The sequence below is a fragment of the Lottia gigantea genome (genome assembly GCF_000327385.1).
Source record: "Lottia gigantea unplaced genomic scaffold LOTGIsca_46, whole genome shotgun sequence".
Taxonomy (NCBI): domain Eukaryota; kingdom Metazoa; phylum Mollusca; class Gastropoda; family Lottiidae; genus Lottia; species Lottia gigantea.
In genome coordinates, this window is record NW_008709614.1 from 1,114,606 (window position 1) to 1,140,484 (window position 25,879).

General features: G+C 31.7%; 3 protein-coding genes across 3 annotated transcripts; 1 reads left to right on the plus strand and 2 right to left on the minus strand.

The window, feature by feature from the left end:
• Nucleotides 1-2,032: 2,032 nt before the first annotated feature.
• LOTGIDRAFT_124151 (hypothetical protein) lies at nucleotides 2,033-4,107 on the minus strand (the record flags this gene model as incomplete). The annotated part of the gene is made up of 5 exons (XM_009061153.1): nucleotides 2,033-2,195; nucleotides 2,836-2,986; nucleotides 3,190-3,262; nucleotides 3,373-3,469; nucleotides 3,998-4,107. Coding segments are annotated over 5 exons (594 nt in total), but the record flags the coding sequence as incomplete, so codon positions are not given.
• Nucleotides 4,108-5,550: 1,443 nt separating this feature from the next.
• LOTGIDRAFT_164626 (hypothetical protein) lies at nucleotides 5,551-6,702 on the plus strand (the record flags this gene model as incomplete). The annotated part of the gene is made up of 1 exon (XM_009061154.1): nucleotides 5,551-6,702. One exon carries the CDS (start codon nucleotides 5,551-5,553, stop codon nucleotides 6,700-6,702), a length of 1,152 nt encoding a protein of 383 aa, XP_009059402.1.
• A 3,185-nt stretch (nucleotides 6,703-9,887) lies between these two features.
• LOTGIDRAFT_218380 (hypothetical protein) lies at nucleotides 9,888-25,514 on the minus strand (the record flags this gene model as incomplete). The annotated part of the gene is made up of 22 exons (XM_009061155.1): nucleotides 25,387-25,514; nucleotides 24,015-24,094; nucleotides 23,199-23,366; nucleotides 22,279-22,340; nucleotides 20,612-20,752; nucleotides 20,211-20,288; nucleotides 19,742-19,811; nucleotides 19,221-19,355; nucleotides 18,417-18,486; nucleotides 18,161-18,292; nucleotides 16,717-16,878; nucleotides 16,296-16,453; nucleotides 15,866-16,054; nucleotides 15,567-15,628; nucleotides 15,225-15,369; nucleotides 14,681-14,777; nucleotides 13,567-13,828; nucleotides 13,271-13,395; nucleotides 12,811-12,986; nucleotides 10,629-10,736; nucleotides 10,297-10,376; nucleotides 9,888-9,951 (listed from the first exon to the last, which is right to left on the minus strand). Exons 1-22 carry the CDS (start codon nucleotides 25,400-25,402, stop codon nucleotides 9,888-9,890), a joined length of 2,580 nt encoding a protein of 859 aa, XP_009059403.1. The 5' UTR covers nucleotides 25,403-25,514.
• Nucleotides 25,515-25,879: the final 365 nt, after the last annotated feature.

The following is a 25,879-nucleotide window of genomic DNA, read 5'->3' on the forward strand; positions in this document are numbered from 1 at the left end:
AAACATTTTAATAAATTATTTTAAATTATTCGCTTAAAACAATCAAATACATGTTATTTTAAGGCACTTTACATGATTCATTGATTCATTAAAAACTCAAATTTGACATAGCATCATATAAAAAAAATAGCATAACCACCTTTAAAATCCCTCACAAAATAAACTACCACAACATATTTAGACAAATTTCGGAAAACATTCCTGTATAAGTTTACTAGGTAGTTTGTTATCAGACTTAAGCACTACTGATGTATTGCCCACACTATACTGTTTAATGAACACACATTTATATCACAGTCCAAAACAGTTTTTATTTCCTGAACTATCAATATTGTTGTTTTCATCATAATCAGATCCATCTTGAATTTACATTTGACAAAATTCTAGTTTTTCAATGTTGAATATTAAAAAAAAATTAAATTCTAAATTAAATTTCTATAAAAATATTCTAAAAGCACGATCCTAGAAATCTGGATTTGATCTTGTTTAATTTTTATAAAAATAAGACTTCAACTTGTTCAACTCCCATTTATATGATAATCAAAAAAATTCTTGATACTATATCAAATAACTACATTTCATACAAAAAACAGGGTTATGTAAGTAAAATGGTCTAGAGTTAGGCCTCTCTGGTTTTCATAAATTGCATAGATAGACTGTATAAAATCTAACTGGACTGTCATAGCAGAATTTAGATCAATCACATGTATTTTCCTCAAATTCACTGGCAGATTGTTCTGCTATATCAACAGCAACCGAGCGAAGAGTATTAGCATAAGTCACCTGGCCAACTGGTGGCCAATCAACAATCTCCTTTTCTAGCAATTTATATTTGCGTTTGTTTTCACTACGTTTGAGTGGTCTGTAAAGTGGTTTAAATATTGATTTATCAATTACCAGATACTGAAAGAAAGAAATTATTACATGTCTAGTTACAGTATTATATAAACAAGTATTATTTTATTGTTTAATATCAATAATTATGATCATTATTATTCCTTGTAGCATTTTACTGTCACATTCATATATTTTAGTACCAACGTCATGTATTCCAGCAACAATAATAATGATTTTTTATTGAGAAATTTATTTTTACAATTTAGCCCTTTAACTAACAACAAATAAAACAATGAACTGTAATGTAGGTGTAATAAATAATATTGACATATTTCATGTTGAGTTTAGCATTATTTCTTATATAAATATTGACAAGCTTTTTGACTGTTTGATATAAAAAAAATTCCACTTTCTACTTTGTAAATAACTGTAAAATTGGCAAATCCTGTTGTCACATACCCAACAATAAATGTACAGGATACAGCTTGGGGAAAATCAATACCAAGAGGTTTCGCTTGAAATAAGAATAATTTCAACTCAACAATAAAAATATTATGAGAAACCTACCTCTATTAAGCTAGAAGCAATAATAAAACCAAATGCAATTATCAATAAATATCCTCTTGATAAGAAGGGTACCTCATGTAATGGTTTCATCTACAATAATACATGATTAAAATACATTTTTCAAAATTTCGTAACAAGTATTATTCCAACTAGAAATTATTTTCTTTCATACTGTACAATAATAAATGATTAAAATATAACATGTTCAAAATTTCATTACAAGCATTATTCCCAAAAGAAATGAGTTTCTTTCTTTCTTAGATACAGGCTTATTCTTTACAGATACCTGATTTTATCATTTCTTTTTCATCTAAAATCATTTAAATGAAAGCTATTAGTATAATTTTATTGAATTTTGATTGATAAAAGTTGGTTTATTCTATTATGATCTGAAGAAATAAAATATACCATACCTCTAGGAATTCTTCTATTGGTTGTTGTGGTAACAGAACAAGAAAAGTAGTAAACCCAACTAATATCAATAAATCTAATAGGAATGGTACTGAAAAAGATTTTAGTTAAATTCTTCATTTTTAATTTCATGTAATAATCATAGATCCACTTTGAAATATTTATAACCAACTTTACATTATGTATATTAATTATGTATGATCATAGAGTTACAAATTTATGAGTACTTACTATTTGTATATATTGGTTTTCTAAATGGTGGACCCTTTGAAAAAGAGAAAGCTACTGCTATATACATATAGGATGACACAATAAATATTATAGTACTTTCCCAACTTAAAACATGTTCACTGGAACCATCTTTAGGAGCTGGTACAAACCTGAAATATGACGTAATAAATGGTAAATGACCATAAGTAGTATAACATGGTAATGACCAAACTGACTCTGAAAGCAATGTTGCTTTGTCAGTAAAAAATTTTTGAGTGGATAAATGAGCATTTTTTGGGGGTGATTATGGAATATGTGTATTATGTCTTTAGGAGTCTTTAGGAATACTAGAACTACACGAAAATCGCATAATCACTTCAAATATAGCTCAAACTAGAATTTTCTTTTTCTATATATTATGTCTTTTCTATATAGAGCAGAGTTTCAAAAAATGACAAGTCATCATTTTAACTTTCAGACGCAGATAAGTTTATCCACACATGGATTTGAAAACTCAAATTTTGATGGTGAGCTGTGATCACTATTCCTGATTATCCTGGTTAAAAATTCCTACTTTTAAGACTAATTGGTAGAATGTTGGCAAATGTGTCCCTTTAATGGTTTTTCATCAAAAGTTCACTTTTACTTTTCTGACCAAGGATATTGTAAAGCCAACAAGTTTTCATGTGATTTCTACATTTGTATTTGTGAGAGACGTCAAAACTAAACAGTTGAAAAAATTGCCAATTAAGCTTCATGAAACTTTATGACATTACAGTTTCCCATAAAAATATATTTACACATACTTACCAAGGTTGTTCTTTAGAATAATAGAAAGCGCCGAGTTGAAAGGCAACAACTAATAATACTTGTATTATAATAGAAAATAAATTAGATAATTTCATTAAACTTCCTGCTGGTTTCTGTTTTACTAGTTGACCATAACTTGCTGTATAACCCACTAAAAATAGAGAGAAATTAAGGTCATTCATGCCTAAACACAGAATAGCCACTTCCATTAGTCTAGGGCTACTTCTATCATTTCATTCATTTCTTCTGCCATTTAATCAGGTTATGTTACATTACTTATAATGAAACAATAGTTTACTTTTGTGGCCTGTTAAACTGGGGTTTAAAAGTCTAACTATTATTCAAGCTACTTACTTAATATTGCAATAGAGGTTGTAATAACCAAATCTATGTACAGGAATTCAAAATCAGAAAAGTTGGCACCATACTGAAAATAAAGAACAAGTATACTGCTAAAAGGCAATAAAAAACATTTGACAGAATTCACTTCATAATTCAATTCCTCCATGGATATAGAAATGAGAAAGTTTTACTTACAGAATATAAAAGTAAGACAGAAACAAACTGTATAAAACTATATAAAGCCATGTATTTAAAACATCCAAATGATGTGACTAAAGCAGCACGTCCTTCTCTGAAAAAATAATTGAAAATATATTACGAACATCAAATATTGCTGAAATCAGATTACAACCCAGTTCAATCTCATTCAGATCACTTATCATAAGATAAGAAAGAATGACAAATCATCATTTAAACAAACCAGTGAGTGTTTTATAAGATTGTCTTCTGCACCTGGGCACTGTCATACAGTATACAATGTGAGAAATTTTGCCAGGCTAGTGGCATTAGCCTACTCTTTTTGATTTCCAAATGCCTTTAACATGCAGAAGGCCTCCGAACAACTAGACGCTTTTTCCACGTCGACCTTCATCACTGATAGGGTGAACTGAGTTGTAACAAACTGACAGTGTTATCTCAAGCTAAGCTAGGATTGAACCCTAGACCTTCAGATTAGCAAGCTAAAATCTAACTCACTTTGCAACAGCGTCTCTTTTCATTTTATCTAGAGACGCAAATTCAATATAATTAGATCTACAAGGAACCAGAACTGTGTTCAAATATTATTCATTATATATTGTTTCAAGATTAAAATAAGTACCTGATACAGATTGGAACACATTCTATATTATTAACTCGAGATGTAAATGGTGCAGCCACTGATGCCTCTGTTTCAGACAATGATATTCCAGCATGGGCAGCTTTTAATGCCTACAATATAGAATAAGTTTAAATAATACTCAGTTATCAATAACAAATCATTAGTTTTGTAGTAAGAACCAAAAATAAATATTATTGAAAGATAATATGTTTTGTGTTGACCAATCGTTTATGTGTAATTCATTTGCTCCGTTATCTTATCTATTTCCGGTACGTTGTATCATCGTTTAACTTCAACCCGCCATTGCAAACTCGGTTGAAGTTGCGGTTGACAAAATAAATATATGTTTTTTATTGTGGAATAACGTGTGTCAGCTTAGAATTTTACTTCAGATAAGTAAATTATCATCTTAGGTATATTTTACCGTGCTTTGTTAGTCGATGGTACCTTTCGATGGCTGGATATTTGTTTGATGCTTTTAGGTTTTTTTAGCGGGTCTCATGATCAATATAATGAAATATGGCGGGTTATAGTAGTGAAGGTAACTTCATTCGCGATCGGAACCAATTGTTTTTAGTAACTTCGTCTTCCGCAAAAATAATTCCTTCACGTCCAATTTCAGTCGCCATTTTTGGCTCTTCCTACGCAAAGCGTTTGGCACGGTTTGTTCGTGTGTTTCGTCATGATAACTTTGGTTTAGATATAAATTTGTGCCGTGTGGAATGTTGGGGTAATGGCGGCCTTCGGATTCATAATGATCCTCACGGTCGATTGTTAGTGAGAAATACTCGTTTTTTCGGCAAGGATGTGTTGATTCTGCACATCGGTTCTAATGATGTTGCGATGCCTAATTCCACTCCCGGCACCGTGGCGTTACACATAGTGTCTTATGCCCTACGTGTTTTGGATGAATGGCCCAGAATTGTTTGTATTGTGATAAGCCGTCGGTAGAACCGTATGACGGATTCAATGATAAAATTCTGATAACGAATATGGCTTTAAACCAGTTATGTATGGCACAAGAGAAAATTACCTTTTGGCGGCATAGGTGTGGACTGTTCCAGCCTACAGTCAACATTTACTCCCATGATGGAGTACATTTATCCGATGTGGGTAATAATCGATTCCTCCGCAGTTTGCGGGATGCATTATTACGATGTTTTCGCCAATATGACTTGGTAGGTCGATCTATCTGATCTGTTTGTTAAACAAACAGTTTGGGGTTTTCCCCTTTTGTGCATGTTAAACCATTGTTGGTTGGTGAACTTGTATCTTTGTGCATGTTACTTCTGGCGTTAGAGGTTGATTGTATCTTTGTGCATGTTACTTCAGTTGGTGTTAAAGGTTGATACCCTCTTATGTGCATGTTGTGTTTGCCAGTATCTCTAAGAGGGCTTACACTCAGATGTTGCAGATTGCAATATGATTTGTGGTTGTACTTGCACAACTGTACAGATCTTAAAGATAGAGTTTAATATATTATTGATATGTGAACAAGATGTACATAATTTTAAAATGTATTTGTAGGTGGTAGATAAAGTTAATTTTTCATAATGGATAAAGAACATAATTTGCCATCTACATCTAAAGGTCAAGGTAAATCGAAGGAAAGTAAATCGAAGGAAATACCTATGACGACAGCAGAAGATAGGTTAACCGACATTCTTAAAAAGAAATTGGTGGATAGAGGTTTGGTTGGACATCCGGAACGTTTAGCGAGTATGTTTCCTGATTCGGCGGCTTCTAAGGAATCATCAGATAGCCCATCGGAAACTACCACTGTAAAGGAAACTGCAACTGTGCCAGACAAGTCAGTATTTTCAGTGAATGCTACTGCACTGTTTAAACCACAGGATAACACTAGTACTAGCCAATCTATAGGTAGTGCTTCTATTTCTATGTCTCTTTCACGTCATGTATCTGAGAAGCTTAAGCAAGACATATGGATAAATAAGTATGTTGATTTAAGTGCTTTGCTTCCAGGTGCAGTGCCAACTCAACTTTCATTGAATATTTCTGAGGCAGACACTGATCCAGTGCTAAAATTAACATCTACATCAAAGCCTCGAGTTTTGAATTTGGAATTATGGCAACAAGCTTTCGCTATCTTTATGGATATTGTGTTACAAAAAAGTCCTCAGTTGGCATCTAGTTTGTTGGTATATAATAATCTCATCTCTGAGTTGGCACGGTTGTATGGAGCCAAAGCATTTGCATACTATGATTCGCAATTCCGCCTGTCTCGTCAGACATCAAACTACCCATGGGACCAAATTCACCCTGAGTTTCGGCTGAGGGCTACTACTCTGTATGGATCACATATCCAAAAAACTCCATCCATTAATCGCAATAAAGGCAATGGCAACCAAGTTGCCAATGTTTGTTGGGGGTTTAATACTCGGTTGGGTTGTAAAAGGCAACTTTGTCGTTTTGCACATACCTGTAGTAAATGTGGTTACAAACATCCGGTTTATAGATGCTATGCTAAGGTTAGGAAAGTTGATACTGAATCGTTGAGTCAGGACACAGGTGTGCAGAGTCTAAATCCCTCAGCATCCATCTTTCCAGTGCCTTACTCTCCTGATACGACAGTGCCTGCGTCTAATGCATCTAGTAGTCAACCGACACAGCAGGCTTCTCGTTATTCATTTCGTAAAACAGGTTCTGCCACCACTAAGAGTGCCAACACCCCTGTATCCAAATAGATTGTATGAGGTTTTAGAAGGGTATGATAAGGTTGAAAGAATGTTTTTGTACACAGGGTTTTCGATTGGTTTTCGTATCCCGTTTTCTGGCAAGCGGACTTTAACACTGTCCAAAAACCATGCATCATGTTATTCGAATTTAGATGTGCTGTTCAAGAAGGTTAATGCTGAGTTGTCTGAGGGTCGTGTAATGGGCCCGTTTGAAAATCCTCCCTTTCCAGCTTTGCGTTGTTCCCCGTTAGGAGTTATTCCAAAGCATGAAACTGGAGCTTTTAGGTTAATCCATGATTTGTCCTTTCCTCAGGGTGATTCGATAAATTCTGGAATTGATTCAATTTTTACCGAAGTGCATTACGACTCTATTGACCGTGTGATAGAGATAGTTAAAAGTATGGGAGCTGGGGCTCAAAAGGCAGATATAAAGGATGCCTATAGAATAGTTCCTATTCCTCCCAATGATTACGAGTTGTTAGGTTTTACGGTCCCTTTACATAACAAGTTGTACTATTTCGCTGATATGTGCTTACCTATGGGCTTGAGCATGAGCTGCCAGACTTTCGAGCGCTTTAGTTCAGCTCTCCAGTGGCTCATGGTATCAAAAAGGCATGCTGTGATGAGTCACATGATTGACGATTTCTTTTTTGTTGGACCTGCAAATACCTCATTATGTGCAGACACCTTGGCACACTTTATGTCTTTAGCTTCATACTTAAATATTCCTATTAAGCATTCAAAAACTGTCCATCCTTGTACTAAAATTGTGATTTATGGTATAGAAATTGATTCAGTTGCGATGATAAGTCGTTTACCTGATGAAAAATTAATTAAGATCACTAAGGCCTTGTCGTCGGTTATGTCCAGACGGAAAGTTTCTTTAAGAGAGTTGCAATCGTTGATAGGATTGTTAAATTTTGCTGCGTCCATTGTTGTTCCAGGGCGCACATTTTTGCGTCGTTTATATAATCTGACTATAGGGGTCAGAAAGCCCCACTTTAAAGTAACTTTGAATAATGCAGCACGCTTAGATCTAAAAATTTGGAATGTTTTTATTGATGGCTTTAATGGCAAGTGTATGTTCTTAAATGATGAATGGGTTCAATCTGATCATATTAAACTTTATTTTGATGCAGCCCTCACGAAAGGTTATGCTGCAGTGTTTGGTTCTAAATGGCTTGTTGGGACATGGACAGAAGCCCAAAGGGAGTTTAGCATAAATGTGTTAGAACTATTTCCGATTGTGATAGCCCTTGAGACTTGGGGTCATCTGCTGCGTAATCATAAAGTTAAGTTATTGACTGATAATTTGTGTGTCTTTTATGTTATTAACAATGCCACGTCTAGATCTGCTGCTCTGATGCGTCTTATTCGCCGATTGGTTCTGTTCACTATTAAATTTAACATACTTATTAAAGCTCAGCATATTCCTGGCAAAACAAATTTAGTTGCTGATCATCTGTCACGTTTTCGTTTTCAGGAAGCAAGAGAATGGGCTCCATGGTTAGATCTCCAGCCTCACCCAGTGGACCAGAATCTCTTGATCATTTAAGTCCAATAGCTATGCATTTGATAGGAGCCTCTCTATCTGTAACTTCACGTGCAGCCTACTTGCGTTCTTGGAACCAGTTTTTAGACTTTTGCCGTACGCGTGATTTATCGCCTCGGTTTCCCATTCCTGCAGTTATAATAGTAAATTTCTTAGCTTTTTTATTTGAGTCTGGATATTCTCCAAGTACTATTGCGTCACATGCATCCGTTATTTCTTATGTACAGCGTTCCTTTGGTTTTGCGGAACCTCTTCATTCCTTCTTAGTTAAATCGTTAATAAAGGGTGCCAATCGCCTCTATTCTCCAAAAGATGCGAGGTTGCCAATCACAGAAAAAATTTAGACTCAATTAATTCGTGCAATTCCAATCGTTGTCACATTGCAATTTGATAGGTTCTTGCTCTCTGCTATATTTAACTTAGCCTTTGCAGGATTTTTTCGTTTAGGTGAGCTCGTGCTCAAGTCTCACTCGACTTATCATAATATACTTCAAACTGAAAATGTTGAGTTCTTGTTCAATAAAGAAACGAAAAAAGTTTCCTCATTAGAAATTGTTTTGTTGCATTACAAACATAAAAGTTCCACCACGCCTGTAAAATTGTTTTTAACTTGTCAATGTTCTGAATCAGTCAATGCAACCTGTGCTCCATGTTCCTTGTTTAATTATATTCAATATTTTCCGCATTCAAACGGGTCATTGTTTCAATTTATTAATGGTGCTACTGTATCATATTCGTTTGTTAATAATTCTTTGCGCAGGCTTGTGTCATTTCTCGGTTTGTCAACAGATCTTTATAAATTGCACTCTTTCAGGATTGGGGCAGCCACTTCAGCATTTATGAAGGGTCATTCTGAGGATGCAATTCGGGTGATGGGTCGTTGGAGTAGTAATGCTGTAAGATCATATGTCCGCTTGCCCGATTTGTCTCTTTAGAAACCCCTTCTCTCAAGTTAACTTAATAAGACCAAAGTCATTTGCAGCATATGCTTTAAGGTACTGACAACGTAGTTTGCAGTTTATATATTCGAATGTTGACAAAGTAGTTTGCAACTTATACTGTAGGTAACGTAGTTTGCAGTAATTTTTTTTTAATTATGTTATATCTGTTAAACTATCTTTCATTTACTAATATCTTGTTTTTTGTTATATCTTGTGTCTGACGAGGGGGCCAATGTTGTTCATGATATATGCATCTTCTTATTAATGATTCCGTCCCCCAGATTGTGTGTGATAGGGTTTGGGTTGGGCTAGACATCACTTTGTCCAGTGATGTGTTTGGCGCATAGTAGGTTTATTAAGCCCAACTAGTTTATGATATTGTTTATAAATCATTATGATTTATTGTTTATTTAATTGTTGTTTGTTTATTATGCTATTTTTTCATTCCTTCGTCATTTTAAATAAATGGCATTATCACACACTATCTGGTTTTGATTTATCATGGTAGAGGGTGAGGAAAGGGAGAACACAAAGATATATCAAATTTTTGCTAGCACAATATAATAAAATAATTGAGACCATCCTGAACACTAGAAATCTTCATCCATGGCCAATGCTATGTTATCTGTAAAGTTAACAGGAAATAACCATTGAGACCATGTAGAAGAATATTAACCAAGATCAAAACAATATATTATACTTTATATAATGACAATATTTACCTCACAATCATTAGCTCCATCACCACACATACCAACTATATAGCTACAAAATATACACATAGATTAAATAAACTCAAAATCTTACAAATTAAACTCTTGTGAAGCAACATCAAGTATTTAGAATATCCAATAAAAATCAATTTTTCCAGCTTTTGTACCAAAAAACAAATGTACCCTACAAAATCATTTAGCACTGTTATAGTTATTGTGCACATCCATGTAGGTTTCCACAAAGAAGCACCCTGTAATCAACTCAATCAACACAATATAATTCAATCCTATATAGTTTCTTTTTCTTGTTGTTATGTTTTGAATTAGACCCTGATGTGTACCAAGATCTTTTCTTTTAGTATAATTATGTTTATTTATATATTTATTGAAAACTTACTCTAGTTTTTGTAAAGTCTCTACAAGTTGATATTTTTGATCAGGGGCCATTCTAGCAAATATTGTCCCTTTAGTACAAATCTAAAATTATAAAAATTTTCATAAGAAGAGATGATGGTTACCGTCAAGAACATAAGAACAAACATTAAAAGTTTGCAAAGACCATTACTTTTCAATTAAGATGTACTGTATATTTTCTTATTAAACTACCATTTTTAGGTTTTTTTTGTTGACAAAAGACATTTCTAAAATATGCTATGATTTAAGGCCAAAATATACATTTCAAATGAATGTCTAATTTTGACACCAAAATTTAAAAGATCTAGCACTTACTTTAGGTAAAAGATGGGGAAAATGATGTGTAATAACTGAGAAAGATTCGCCTGTTATCGCTAGATGTATTTTACTATCTACTTCACCTAAACTAATAGGTTGATACGACTGAAACATATAGAACATCAAATATAATCTTCATAAATACAGTCAAAAAATACCATAATGATAAAAAAATCATTAGTAAACTGTTCCAAATATCGATGAAAATCAAATGTATAGTACTCAAAGACAATTATTATATCAAATTATAAATACTGTTTATATAGCTTATTCTATCTGCTGTTAAAATCAAAATACATTCAATCTGACATTTGTATATACCTAAACCTTTTTTTTTTTGGTGGCATTTTTATCATCGTGTAAACAAATGATAGAAAACAAAATTTCATCAGTACTATTAATTAGAATCCTTTAAGGTAATATCTATGTCCAACATGGTTTGAATTTATTGTAATCCAATATCATTCTTTATCTACAAATGCAGATAACAATTTCACCAAAGCTACTAAAATACCACATGTATCTAAAAGCTTAAAATTTTTCAGCTATATGAGACAAAGATACTACTCTTACTAATAATATAAACTAGAGAGAGCAAGTACAACCATTGACAAACATAAAATACACACACACAAACAGAACAGTACTGACAGAATACATAGAGTGCAGAATTAGTGTAGAAAAAGATTCAATGTATTGCAATTAAAACTTTGAATGTTTATTAAATCATTAGATATTCTAAAATAGTGATTAGCCATAGAGAAATATAGACTTTTTACATAAACACAATGGTCTATAAAGTCTTTAAATGGCATTTAAGTCAATATGTTAACACTGATTTAGGTTGTATGCATCGTTTTGACACGTTTCTTCCATCGTCCTTGGGGCACATTATATAATTTGTGACTGTTGAAAAACATTGAAATTAAGGAAAAAACTTTAACCAATGATTATTGTTCCATTAAGCTGTGTCTACTTATCACAATAAAATTTTTGCAATCAATTTATATAATTTTTTTTGCCAATAATTACCTTGTAATTTACCTTCTTTTAATGGCCAATAACTAATTAAAGATACATTTTCTATCAAAGCACGAATTCAAAAAGTTAAAACAGATATGAACATAATAATATGTCATTTAGAAAGTTCTATGAATTCTGTATTCTGTTATAAAGCCAAACACAAGATTTAGTCATATCAAATAAAATTATGATATATCAATATTTCACCGTGTTAAAACAAAGAGATAAGAAAAACAAAACAAAAGACAAAAAATATTAGAAAGTTGTGAGTAATATATAGAAGAAAGAAATAAAATCAAAATTTTCATGCAAATAATCACCTTGACCTCTAAAAGTGGTCTGTGTACATCTGATATATTATCATTCTGAAATTATCATGAATTGGGATTGATGTTAATCAACAGAAGGCATTCCGAGAACCTTTCCTGATGAAATTTGTTATTCATTTGGCATAGCGGTAACGTAACCTTGTAAATATATAGCCAATATATCATGACTTTCTTTGTGTACATGCCAAGAACTGGTGTATAGCTAGGAGAGTATGAGGTTTAGATCCATAATTTTGATTCTTGTTTGAAATCTCTCTTGAGAGTGTATTCTTGATTTGGGATTTTTTAATTCAACATTTTAACTTTATAACTATGTATAACAGAATCCTTGAATAATCTTATAAATCAAGTGTTTATTCAAAAATGATTAAATAATGTGCTAAGTGAAAAATCTACATTTAGGACATGCAAAACAGGTTTATGTAGATATTTTACCAAGCATATTTTTGATAATTCTGGAATAAATACTTGTAGTTTTCCCAATATGGGATGGATATATTTATTTTCTTCATTCACTCAATATGTTTTGGTATGATTAAAGATACACTGACCAACATAATAGTTCATAATAGCATGCCATAAAATCAAATAAATTTTCATAACATTCTTAAAACCCAACACTCAATTCCAACATACATTGTATCATAGACATCACAAATTTACATATCTTGTTTTCATTTAAACGTCAATGATTTATTCAATATTTCTTAAATATTTTCAAGTTTCAGTTAAATGACATTATAAATGTGATGTTAATGACTAATGTTTAGTTGTATTCAAACATTGTATAAATTAACAATAAAAAAGAAAGTAAAATAAAAACTTACATCAGAAGAATCAGGATCAAAAGTTTCTTCAGGTGCCACAAGTTCTGCATTTACCCATTCTATATAAGCTCCAGTATCTTTACTAGGTCGAACAGCTTTTACTATGACAACCTCATCACGTTGGCCAACCATATTACAGTTTCTAGCTACACTGATAGCAGTCTGTATCATATCACCTAAAATTACATAACATCATCTTGTTATAACTTCTCTCAGACCAGTCTTTTAATGCAAGTCTAATTAATTTACCCTGAATCTTATGGCTTCTTTTTTAGATTGTTTAATTGCCAGTTTCTCAAACTGGTGTTAAACCTATCCCTTTTTAATTCATTAAATTTTTGAACTTCATAAAAGATTGATAAATTGAACTATTTAGATCACTGAGGGGTTATATTGAAAATTTCATAAAAAGTCTACTTTTCATATGATATAACAGATTTAACCTTTGACCTTTACATACCTGTGACCATAACAGGTCTAATATCAGCTTTCTTTAATGTTTTGATGACTGATGTTGTCTGAGGTTTCAATTGATTTTGCAACACCATTAATCCTAAAAATATCAACTCTTTTTCTATCTTATCTCTGAAATAATCATAGCAAAAACCACAATTAATAACAAAATTTATATTGGCAATAAATTAACTTATACTTGAAATATTTCAAAATATTAGATACTGAATGAAATTAACATACCAGTCTGTGAAGAACTGAAGATTACAGAATTGTCTGAATTCAGCTAAATTGTTTTCCTACCTGGAAACTCTTTGTACTTGATGCCAATTTATCCTAGGCTCTAAAGTTTTATAAGCAAGGGCAATGACTCTAAAGCCTTGAACAGTATATTTATGTAGAATGTGTTGAAAGTTCTCAGGAACTGTTGATGGTTTACATAAACTAGCCACTATTTCTGGTGCTCCTTTACAATAAACCTCCATATAGTTATTAGACATAGAGCGTGTTACAACACTCATACGTTGCATACTGGAGGAAAACGTAAATTGCCGAATAATACCAACTTCAAATGGAGGCTACAAACAACAATATATAGTAATAGTAATAAGATAGTAGACCACAGCCATATACGCCCACCGTGGCATGCGGATGGTAAAAACAAAAAACATCCATTTTAAGTTTCATCAAAAGTGTTTACGAGCAATTGATGTTGATAGAAGCCCTTACTGTATAGTGGTTAAAGGGCGATAACTCCTCAAAACTGACGTAAGAGGCCTAAATCTTGAAAAAGCCTTAAATTTAATCAGAAGTAAACTAAACTTGCCAATAACATCCATTTAAAGTTTCATCAAAATCGCTTGAAAACTAAAAGAGTAATAGCATATTCAAGATTTTGGGGCAAGGGCAATAACTCTGCTTCTAAGGGTCCAAAATAGCTCAAACTCGAACTTAATCTTTGTTTTATGAATATGTATACACATACTGAATTTTTATTTGATTCCATCAAAAAATCTAGTTTTTAAAGCGTTTACAAGCAAATGTTGACGGACGGACAGGAGTGCCGACAATATACGTCCACAGACAGATGTGGGCGTATAAAAATGCAGTAAGTATTATTCAGAACAAGTAAATATATTTGCAAGGCTTTCCGGTTGAAACTTGACAAGTTTATTTGGTCTGAAATTTAAAAACAATATCGTGAAAAGATGTCGACTCGTCTCAATTTTTCAACATATATCAAAATAAAGGATCAAATTTCGAAAGGCGAACTGTGCACACTATTACTGTTTAGCTTCACTAAACTATTATTGTAAGGTGAGATTGGTAAATCAGATGGCAAACACATTCCTTTAAATACTATCATGCTATTTGCACTATTAAAAGTTTTGATGAATACAACATGAAAAGTGTAAACCTACCTCATCTGAGAAATGGTTTCTATGACAAGGTTTAACTATTGTTGGCATGATAGTATCATATTTACTAGTGTCTTCACCAGGTTCCTCTAATATCTGAAATTATGTCATTGAATATGATCATCAGAAATGAAAAGAAATTTTACCTCCTATTTTTCTGCACCTGATTGGGCTAATGAAGACAGCAAAATGCTGCGGTGTGCAATGAAGGAAATAAGCCTACTCTTTTTGATTTTTTGTCGAGTAATCTTCTTGCACATCCTGTAGCACACATGACCCTGGCTTTTTGTCCCATCTGAATGATCAAATGCAAGTCTGACTGCATCAATGACAGGAGGAAATGGGGTAGAAAAATCTCAAGGTATAATCTTGACTAGAAGTCAGTAAATCAGAGTTGCTTTTACATTAGATGATTGTTCTACAAGAATTAATAAATTTTACCAGGATACTGAGAATAATACTTCTTATATAGTATAATACTATGTGCTGCTTAAAGGTCATGATACTCTACAGCATAATTACAAGATCAGAGCCAATGCTTACCCAATTAATAGAATTAAACATAATTAAATCTAAAGGATCACCAGTTAGTTCTCCATCAATTATAGTTAATGAATGACATGTTGCCATACATATTAATGTTGGTCCCATAGACATCTCATGTACATTTCTCTCTGGACTATAAAAACTGTAATAAATTAATCAACTCCTGTTAATAATATAATGTATGAGTCAAGAAAGGTACAACAATGTCGAAAAAATGGGAAAGAGAATAGCATTTACAGCAAAATTCATTACATTCCTATGACCATCTTTAGCTGAAGTTTGGTTTAATTGTAGATAGAGATCCATGGCCACAAATCAAGAAATATTAGCCGACATTACCTTGAAGAGAAGGCAGGAACTACACCCCACATATCTAAACCATCTTCTGTTAAAGTTCCAGTCTAGAAATAAGATTATTAATAGTAAAATACAAAATAACTTTTGTTTAAAGTATTCTTAATGATATAATAATAACATTAAGTTTATTTCTTTTCCTACAAATTACAAATAGTTAAAACGCAAGAGTAAAACAAATTCGGAACATAATCATTCTCACTTATCACTCATTTTTAATGTTTGTGAATTCTTCAATTCAGGCTTGAAAACTTATGAAATATTCAACAGTTAAAATTATTTACCTTGTCAAAACAGAAAGCATTAATTCTTCCACAGAAATTAATTCTTGGTGGACTGATACAAAATATTCCTTTCTTTTTTAATCTACTTTGAGCATAGACTGTACCAACTGTCATGGCAGCAGGAAGAGCAGGGGGGATAACTATCGTAATTATATCTAATACACGTAATACTATTTGACCAGTGGAAACCTACAATAAATACATTCCAACTATTATCATTCTAATATATTTCTCTTCTGAAATACTTAATATGAATTATTTTGATCCACACATGTTACAATTCTTGCTCCTAGTTATTTATCTAAATCATAACTATAATCACATAATCTCTAATCCTGATCACTTCTCAGCAGGACATTCCTCAATCATTTATTCTTGATCTAATCTTTGAACTCAATATTGCCCTGAGTAACAGCCATATTTCACTCACCCCATCTCTTATCAACATAACCAGAGAATATACCATACCACATGAAGCTACTACGGCCAAAAATAATATAAATCTCATAGCATCTTGATAAAACTTAAACCCCAGAGGTTTAGGAAACAATATGGCTCTTACTAACTCTCCTTTAGCAGTATTATAACCTAAAACAATATAACAAAATATGTATATAAATGAATATTAACAATAGCTGGAGATATTTTTTCAAAGCCCCATGCAAGAATCTTAAATATGAAATTTAAAAAATTCCCAGAACAACTGAGAGAGCACATTTTGGGGTTGAATTTTTCAGGTTCGTCTCAAGTTGTTATTAAATTCAAAACCCTTTCCCTCTGAGAGCAGGTTTTAAACTCTTGGGCATATTCTAATCTTTATGATTAATAAATCAGATTAGCAATGGTCTTACCTGTTCTAACAACCACTGCCTTGACTTTAGCATGACCGTAATATCTAGTCTGTATAATATGTGTACCAGCAAACAATGTATGTCGTTTATGATTCTGAGGACTGTAGATTTCTAGATCATCTTGATGGGTTAGTGATGTCTTTGTCACTGGAACACTTTCACCTTGAAATCAAACAAATATCAGAATTTTACTTGTCAGCTGATAAAGATTGAAAGTTAAATCAAGTTTAGAAATTTACATGATAGCTGATGAATATTGGATATCATAGAGATTTCAGAATTTGACTTGTCAGCTGACAAATATTAGATATTACACAGAATTTAGAAATTTCCATGTCAGCTAATAAATACTAGGTATTTCACAGAATTTAGAAATTTCCATGTCAGCTAATAAATATTAGATATTTCACAGAATTTAGAAATTTCCATGTCAGCTGACAAATATTAGATATTACACAGAATTTAGAAATTTCCATGTCAGCTAATAAATATCAGATATTACACAGAATTTAGAAATTTCCATGTCAGCTGACAAATATTAGATATTACACAGAATTTAGAAATTTCCATGTCAGCTAATAAATATCAGATATTACACAGAATTTAGAAATTTCCATGTCAGCTAATAAATACTAGATATTTCACAGAATTTAGAAATTTCCATGTCAGCTAATAAATATTAGATATTTCACAGAATTTAGAAATTTCCATGTCAGCTGACAAATATTAGATATTACACAGAATTTAGAAATTTCCATGTCAGCTAATAAATATCAGATATTACACAGAATTTAGAAATTTCCATGTCAGCTAATAAATATTACATATTTCACAGAATTTAGAAATTTCCATGTCAGCTGACAAATATTAGATATTACACAGAATTTAGAAATTTCCATGTCAGCTAATAAATATTAGATATTTCACAGAATTTAGAAATTTCCATATCAGCTGATAAATATTAGATATTTCACAAAGTTCAGTATTTGACTTGTCAGCTAATAAATATTAGATATTTCACTAAGTTCAAAATTTTACTCATCAGCTGATAAATATCAAATATAACACAAAGTTCAGAATTTGACTTGTCAGCTAATAAATATTAGATATTTCACAAAGTTCCAAATTTTACTCATCAGCTGATAAATATTAGATGTTACACATAGTTCAGAATTTGACTTCTCAGCTGTAAAAGATCACATATAATTATAGAGAGTTCAAAGTTTTACATGTCAGAATTTGACATGATAAATATTTAATGTTATAAAGTGTTCAAGAATTTGACATGACAAAAAAAAAGACGTAACATAAAGTTCTGAAATCTGTTTGCAAACTGGACATCATAAAAAGTTTAAAATTTTACCTGTTTTACTGATAACTACTGGATATCATTGAAAGTCCATTAATTTACATAGGTATAATAAATATATAAAAATAAATTTACCTGTTAACATACTCTCATTAACAATACAGGTACCAGCTATTAACACAGCATCACAAGTTAATACACAACCATGTACAGGTATAACTATAACATCACCTGGTACTAACTGACTTGATGGGATTTCTTCATATTCTATAACAATTACAATTCATTATTCAATTAACCTGTTAGTTCTCTGGATACATAAATGATGTTACATACAATTGTTCTTCACAATATTTTTCTTGTTATTTTCTCTTCAAGTATCAATACTTACCATTGTCACCTCTACAAACACTAATCTTGTCAACTACAGTAGACACCATATCTCGTAATGTTACTGATTGCTAAAATATACAAGATAGCTTGCCAGGCAACGTAATATACGCCCACTGGCAGCTTTGATTTTGAATAAAATATTTAGCAGTACAGTAACAATCACCAGTATGAAATATTCAACCTTCAGTCATACACTTCTTTTGAACAAGACAGAATAATACTGAGTATGAGTTATTGACCTTGTTCTTGAAAACGTGTTCAATTTTTAGCCTGTGAAAACTCTAGAAGGCAAATATTCAACCTTCAGTGCGGTACTGAAGAATAAAACCAAGTTTTGTGATAGAAGAATCATGCAAGAATCATGCCTATTAGTGTTTAAGAGTTAAAATTTGGAAGCATTTCAAAACGAGGTCTATAACTCCTGTGAAACATTTCAGATTTTCATGATTTTAGACTGGGTGATAATAAACAATTTCACTAAGTTTCATCTGTCAAGAATTGGGCCCTCTAGAATGTTCACGAGCTAAAAAATTGAACTCGATTCTATGATTTTCAATAGGACTTTGGTGATTACGATTACTCACACCAAGTTTTGTCAAAATCCATCAAGAATTGTCTTGTAGAGTGTTTACGAGCAATTGTGGACGGACTGACCGACCGACGGACATGGGTTACGGCAATATACGCCCCCCATTTCATGTATAAAAACATTGACAAGTCCATAGAAATGATTCAAATTCATTAATCTACAAAGATTCTAAACTTTTCTAAAAACGTTATCTCAATGTAACATATAACAAACCTTCCTGGTCTCATATAAACTGATAGAGATGGAAACCAGTGATATGAAGAAAATACAACCAGCATAGTAGTAATATTCATCTATTGCCCATAGTATTATACTGGCTATTTGAAATATATAGAATGGATTCAAAACCTAAAAATAAAATACAAATTTTAAAAAAAGTCTCAGATGACAGATTAATAAAAATTATGTAAATTGCAGAATTCTAATTTGATTTTTTCAATTCAATTTTGCCTTAATGTTACAGGAATAAAATGATTAATTCAAATATGACATAATGAAAAAACAAAACAATAGTATAAATATTATACCAAGTTTTCAAAGTTTAGGCCTAAGTAGGGTAAAGCTCTAGAGTATTTGTGTTTTGCCAACTTGGTAATTATTTCGTCAGGATGGGATAAATAATATATTTATTATATAGAGATTTTTCCAGATTTCTTTGAGGTAAAAATAGCGTTTATACGTCTAAAGTTGATGATCAAACTGTTTGTAAATAATGCTATTATATAGATAGTTACCTCTTCAATAAATAATCTCCAATATGATTTCACCTTTATATCAATGACATTTGGTCCATGTATGTCTAGTCTGAAAACAATAACATGTTTGTTAAAGGGACATTTGCTGTTTTGGGGGGGTAGATTTGAGTCTTGAATATACAAAAATAGTCTTCAGAAGTACTAGAAATGTAGGATAATTCCTTTAAAAATACTTCAAACAGGAATTTTACTTACTATTTCTATATGTCTTTTCTATATATCAAAGAGTATCTTAAAATGACAAGTAGTTGGGAACACTATTACTCATTGACTTAGCTAGACATTCCTGTTCTGAGACTACAGTATAATTGGTCAAAAAATATGGTGCACCTGTCCCTCCAATACTTTATATTCCTATTAATAGTATGTCATGATAATTATTATAGGAAATCAAGTAGTTACTGTAAATCAAATGATAGACTTCATCTTGAAAACAATGTACACTTACTGTTCTGCTTGTTGAAGAGATGTCAAGCCATTATACTGATCATGTAACTCGGCACACTTTACATTTGTTGACAAATCTCTGGAAATACGATAATTTTTATGGTGTTTACTGTTATTATATTTGTTTCAACGCATTTATTTCTTTCCATAATCAGCTTATAGAGCTAAATTACAACCTCTGCAGCCAAGTTGTCCACAATCAAATCAGGGCACATTGCAAATGAATTAAACAAACCCAAGCATTGAAAAAATCGTAATACAACAGTGTCAAAGGTTACTTTCAGGAATATTATCACAAGAAACGAAGTGAATATAAACTACATGGACTGGGACTGTCAAAGGCTTCAAACTGTAACATGATTAAGGAAATTATCTCAATATTTTCTGAGGGTAAAAACTTACCCTAGTCTGCAATAGACATGCTGATTTTTATCCCAGATATAACGCACATTATGAAAATCAAAATAACGTAAAGTAATATCATTATTGGATATAAGAAATCTGTTTTCATCATTATCAACAACACTATGACCGCTATAGTTTCTAAAATTATAAAAATAAAAATCATGTTTTATTACAAACTTAATGATACCAACATTACTGCCAAAGTTACCATCTTAAGAGTTCAATTAAAATATAAAAGCTTGTTAGGCTTGGTGGTGGGGGGGGGGAATATTTTTCATTACTTATTTACAGGCAAATAAATAAGTTTACATAAAATTGAAGGTTCAGTAACAGCTGTTAATAAAAATGAGAATATCATTACACCTGAGTAATTATTCTAATTAAACATACATTATCTAGTAGACACAATCAATAATTATCCACCATAATGTCAAATATATATAATTTCTAATATCAGTATTAATAAATATTTATGATAGGTATCTAAATCAACCATAATAAGTTACACTATTAAACTTGCTATCACTTTATCTAACAGAAAAAATGAGATTTCAGAACACCAATTGAAATTTACAAAAATTATGATAACAGAAAGGGGGAATAAAGGTCATGGTCGCTATTTATGGAGATTAATTGAGGTCTTGAATATATTTAAATAGTCTTTAGAAGCACAAGAACTACACAAGATCGCAAAATTCATAAAAAGAATGTCAGAAAAGATCTTCAATTCTTGAAATGAAATCTTCCAATAGGACGACAACCAAGATAGATATCAAGATATATTTGACATAGTCAATATCATGAACAAGTTGTTTATCTCCCATTCATTAATAATTCAATCAAAACTGTTACATTGATATATTCACTATCAATTTGCAGCTAATAATACAATTTGAATGATAAATGATAAAGAAACAGAAAATATAACAGAATATATCAGAGCAATCATCAGATATTTAAGAGAATGATGTAAGAGTGGTATATGAAACTGTATTGACAACCCTGTATCATGTAGAGACAAGCACATCAATTATTATCAATCATTATTATCTCTAAACTATCATAATCTGATATAAAGGTTACATGTGAAGGTTTTTTATTGATAGGCCCAATTACTTTTATATGGAAACCAAAATATCATGAAATCGGACTTGTCAATGTTTCAATCATTTGCTTATGAAAATAAAGATAGCTTGACATGCTAGTCAATGTTTGCACATAAATAAATTTGTTTTTAGAGAGGCAGTGGTATGCAATATTTTGATTATAAAAAGGTGTAAATAGTGCAGGATTTCTAAAATATGCTAATTATTTATGTATCTACTATGTCAGCAATTTGGGGATGGGAGTTGGAATTGAAGTAATTGATGAACATTGGTTGGATGAACTAAAAGACGATAGACATGGACGAGATCAATATAAGGTCTCTATCAAATGCTTACTTAGAACATTTATGTACCAACCACAACAATTAATCAAGATGGCTAATTCAGTTACTCCGATAAGTTTGCTATTTTTACGTGGAACTGTCTATAGTAGCAATAAAATAAAGACACGATTGTCCATTTTCTAAACGTTAACTGGCACATTTTCGCTTACATGTCTAACCGTTGCAGCCTTAGCTTTGAATAATTTGTTATGAATCCAAGGTTGTGAAAACTTACCCTTGTTGATGCTCACTCAATCCAGTTTGAACAGTCGTAGTTGAATATTCTCCTACATGGTCCTGAAAATAAACAATTGTGTCAAGATATGCTTATAAAGTGCTGGATATAGTCCTTACCAGAGTGATTTCTCTTTTGAATGCATTTCTGGTTTCATCTTGAACACATTTTTAAAATGGCAGAATAATCGATATCGAAGGAAATTAACATTCATTAAAAGGTACTTATGCGCCATTTTTTTTTTTACAAATCATACTTTAGTCTTGGAAACCGATATTTTTCAGCTGAGTCAATCAGTATAGTGTTCGCAGCTCACTGCCAAAATTTGAGCCTTCAAATCCATGTCTGTGATTGAATGTTAAAATGACAACTCGTCAATTTAAGATACTCTGTGATATATAGAAAAGGCATTATAGAAATTGAGAGTAAAATTCCTAGTTTGAAACATTTTTAAAGAAATTACGCAATTTTCTTACATTTCTAGTACCTCTGAAGACTATTTACATATCATATTCATATTGCTGGGTATCGTCAATCATGCCATGATAGGATAAAAGGGTCACGATGCGATATATATCGTGATATGGAGAAATTTACATTTTATTGCCAAAGTTTTAATCATATTAATTCATAACTTTATAACTGTGATATTAGGTAATATAGTTGATAGAAGTGGTATAAAAGATATCACAAAGTATCTATATACAACGTCGTGATACGATTTGCGCAATATGGCATGTCGTATCGCAATACATCGATTCATCGATATAGCGTGCCAGTACTATATACTCAAGACAAAATTCAACCCCACAAAATGGCGTACCTATCACTTTAATTACAGCCTTTCCATAAACTGCGTAAAAATAACTTAAGACTATTTCAATGAGATAAATACATAAATAAATACAAAATAATCCTACCTCAACCAATATAAATTTGGCTTTATAAAGAGGGCATCTTCCTCTTCTTAAGTAACATTCTAATTCTGGTTTCCAATATAACAATAATAATAATAAACCCCCTGTTAGTAATACTAACAATATAAATATAACGTTTTTCACTGGATCAGTCTTATATGCATAGCATTCCTACAATAGAACACAAATGGAGTTTTACATCCAAAACACCTACTGACCTCCAAATTATTCAGGCAATGCAATGTACAAGGGTAATTTCACATGGTAGAAAAGTTATGAATAAATACAGAGAAAGAGCAATATTTGTATAGTAGTGGACTCCCCAAACAAAAAGCACCAACAAAACTGGTGTTTCTAAAAGAGTAAGCTTGATCTGCTTAGCATGCAACACCTATCCAAAATCATTAAATATACCAAAACATGGCAAAAATTAATCAAATCATAAATGTGTAACAACTCAAATTCAACATATGGAAAAGCATAAATAGGACAATAACAATAACTCAAATTAAAACTATCTAGCTAAATTCCAACATGACCTTAATTTTTTTTTACATTATTCTAATTTTCAAAAAAATCAGATGAAAACTTAGGGAGCTATAATAGCAGTTCATTATTCAGGGCTAAAGCTAACAATAGACAGTTTTAAAATTTGACCTTCATTTAACGATATATACTGAAATATAACAAGTATTTAATATGACAGCAAACATGGAAGCAAACAACATACATCCACATAAAGAGAGGCAAGATAATATTAAATTGTTTATGGGTAAAAGCTTACAGTCAAACAATTAGTTTAAATGTAATTTTACTTACCAGCTCATCTTCTGTACCTTTATTGAGAGTTATTTTGGTTAGTAGTATATTTTTCAATGCACCTGATTGGTCAGTGCTATCTGAAAAAGTAAAAATACAGACATGCCGTGAGTTTATCTGACCAGCATATAAATTTATATATAAAAGGAATGGCCCCTCTCACAACAAACACGCTTGGTTGTGCTAGACTGTAATGATTATTTTTCTTAAAATGTGTCAGTCAAAATTTCAAAGTAAAGACAAGAAAATATATATTCCATCAAAATTAAATACTTGATTAATAGAATCACAAGTTAACGAAAAAAGGAAAATCGTTGAACTTATATTTTTCACTCAAAAAATGACACAAAATTACAGGTTTACTTTAATATGCGCATGTCACCTACTACTGAAGTTCCATAGCCTCTGAAAAGATATAAATCATTTAATTGAAAAATTTCAATAAATTATTTACTATGTTTATACACTGAGTTCATATAGCCTAGTCCAATTTACTGAATATCCAATTACTGTCCAACCACTAATAAGTGTCAGATACACATTCTTCTATTTATTTTTCAAAATAGTAATGTGATTCTTAGATCATCTTTGAGTTTTGAAAATCTCTACTAATACTAATGAAAGTATTTAGTTTGGAACTTTAATTTTACAAAAGAAAGAGTCACAGGAGAATTTTACTCAATGTTTCAGTCAAAATATTTCCTTGCCCTTTTAATTTTTACATATTTTAACATAATAATCAAGTAATTTCTAGGAAGGTAGTGTTTTAAGTGTAAAGAGTAGTAAATCTTTCAATTTCTTTAATCATTCTAAGGCAAATCATATATATTTGTTTCCAAATTGCTAGTACTGGGAAACACAGACACTGTAATTGACAGTACCCTAGCTACAAACTAAGTCGATTTTGTCGCACGATTCGATTAGGTAGATTAGCTATTTTGTGCATTTGTGAGCCAACACGTTTAGGCTAATCTGTGAGACAGTTTACCTAAACTGATTAGGCTAATCGACCTAACCGTCCCAGTAGGTGGTTAGGCCATTGATTAGGTGTGATTCAATTAGGTGTGGTGTGACGTCATTGGTCATTTATGCTATTGGCTAATTTGATTAATGTTGTCTATATAAACATAGATGTCATTGGCTAATATTAATAGACAACCTTCTTTTGTTGACAGTGCCGTCAGCTATATTGGCTAATCGCTGGTATCACATTTGTGGGCCACTGCAAATCGTACCTAATCGTACTAGCAAATCGAAACCTAATCGAATTGGGCTACAAAAACGAATACGGTCTACCTCTGTTATCACTATTATTCACCGTCAATTTTATTGTCAGGATTACAAAAAAAAACAACATTATGAAACAACATACCTGTAGGGTGATTCATATTTATCTTGATAAGATCTGTAACGCATGGTAATATTAAACCATAATTATTTAATTCTTGATCAAATGTGACGGGAATTTTCAATATGAGTCTTTCGCGTCTAAAGATTGAAACACACTTTGACGTATACCGGAAGTTTAGTTGGCTGTTCTGTGAATTGACCTACCTCCAGTTTTTATTATGGAAGAGTATCCATGTCAAAATATTTAAACAAGGTTTTATTGCAGTTAAAAGATGAATTGTTCTATAGAAGTTATAAGACGAATATTTTGTCTACTCGCTTCTAAGAAAGTAAAGGAGTTTCAAATGGTCCTTCTCTTCCTCCTTGCATAGTCTACATAAGCTAAACGGACATTTAAACCTACATGACCGACGTCTCAACCTTATTTTTGTTTGATTAGTTAAAGGTCAATCTATGACATGTCTGTGTCTTTTCGCAGACGGATAGTACTTAACTAACGCAGTCAATGACGCGTG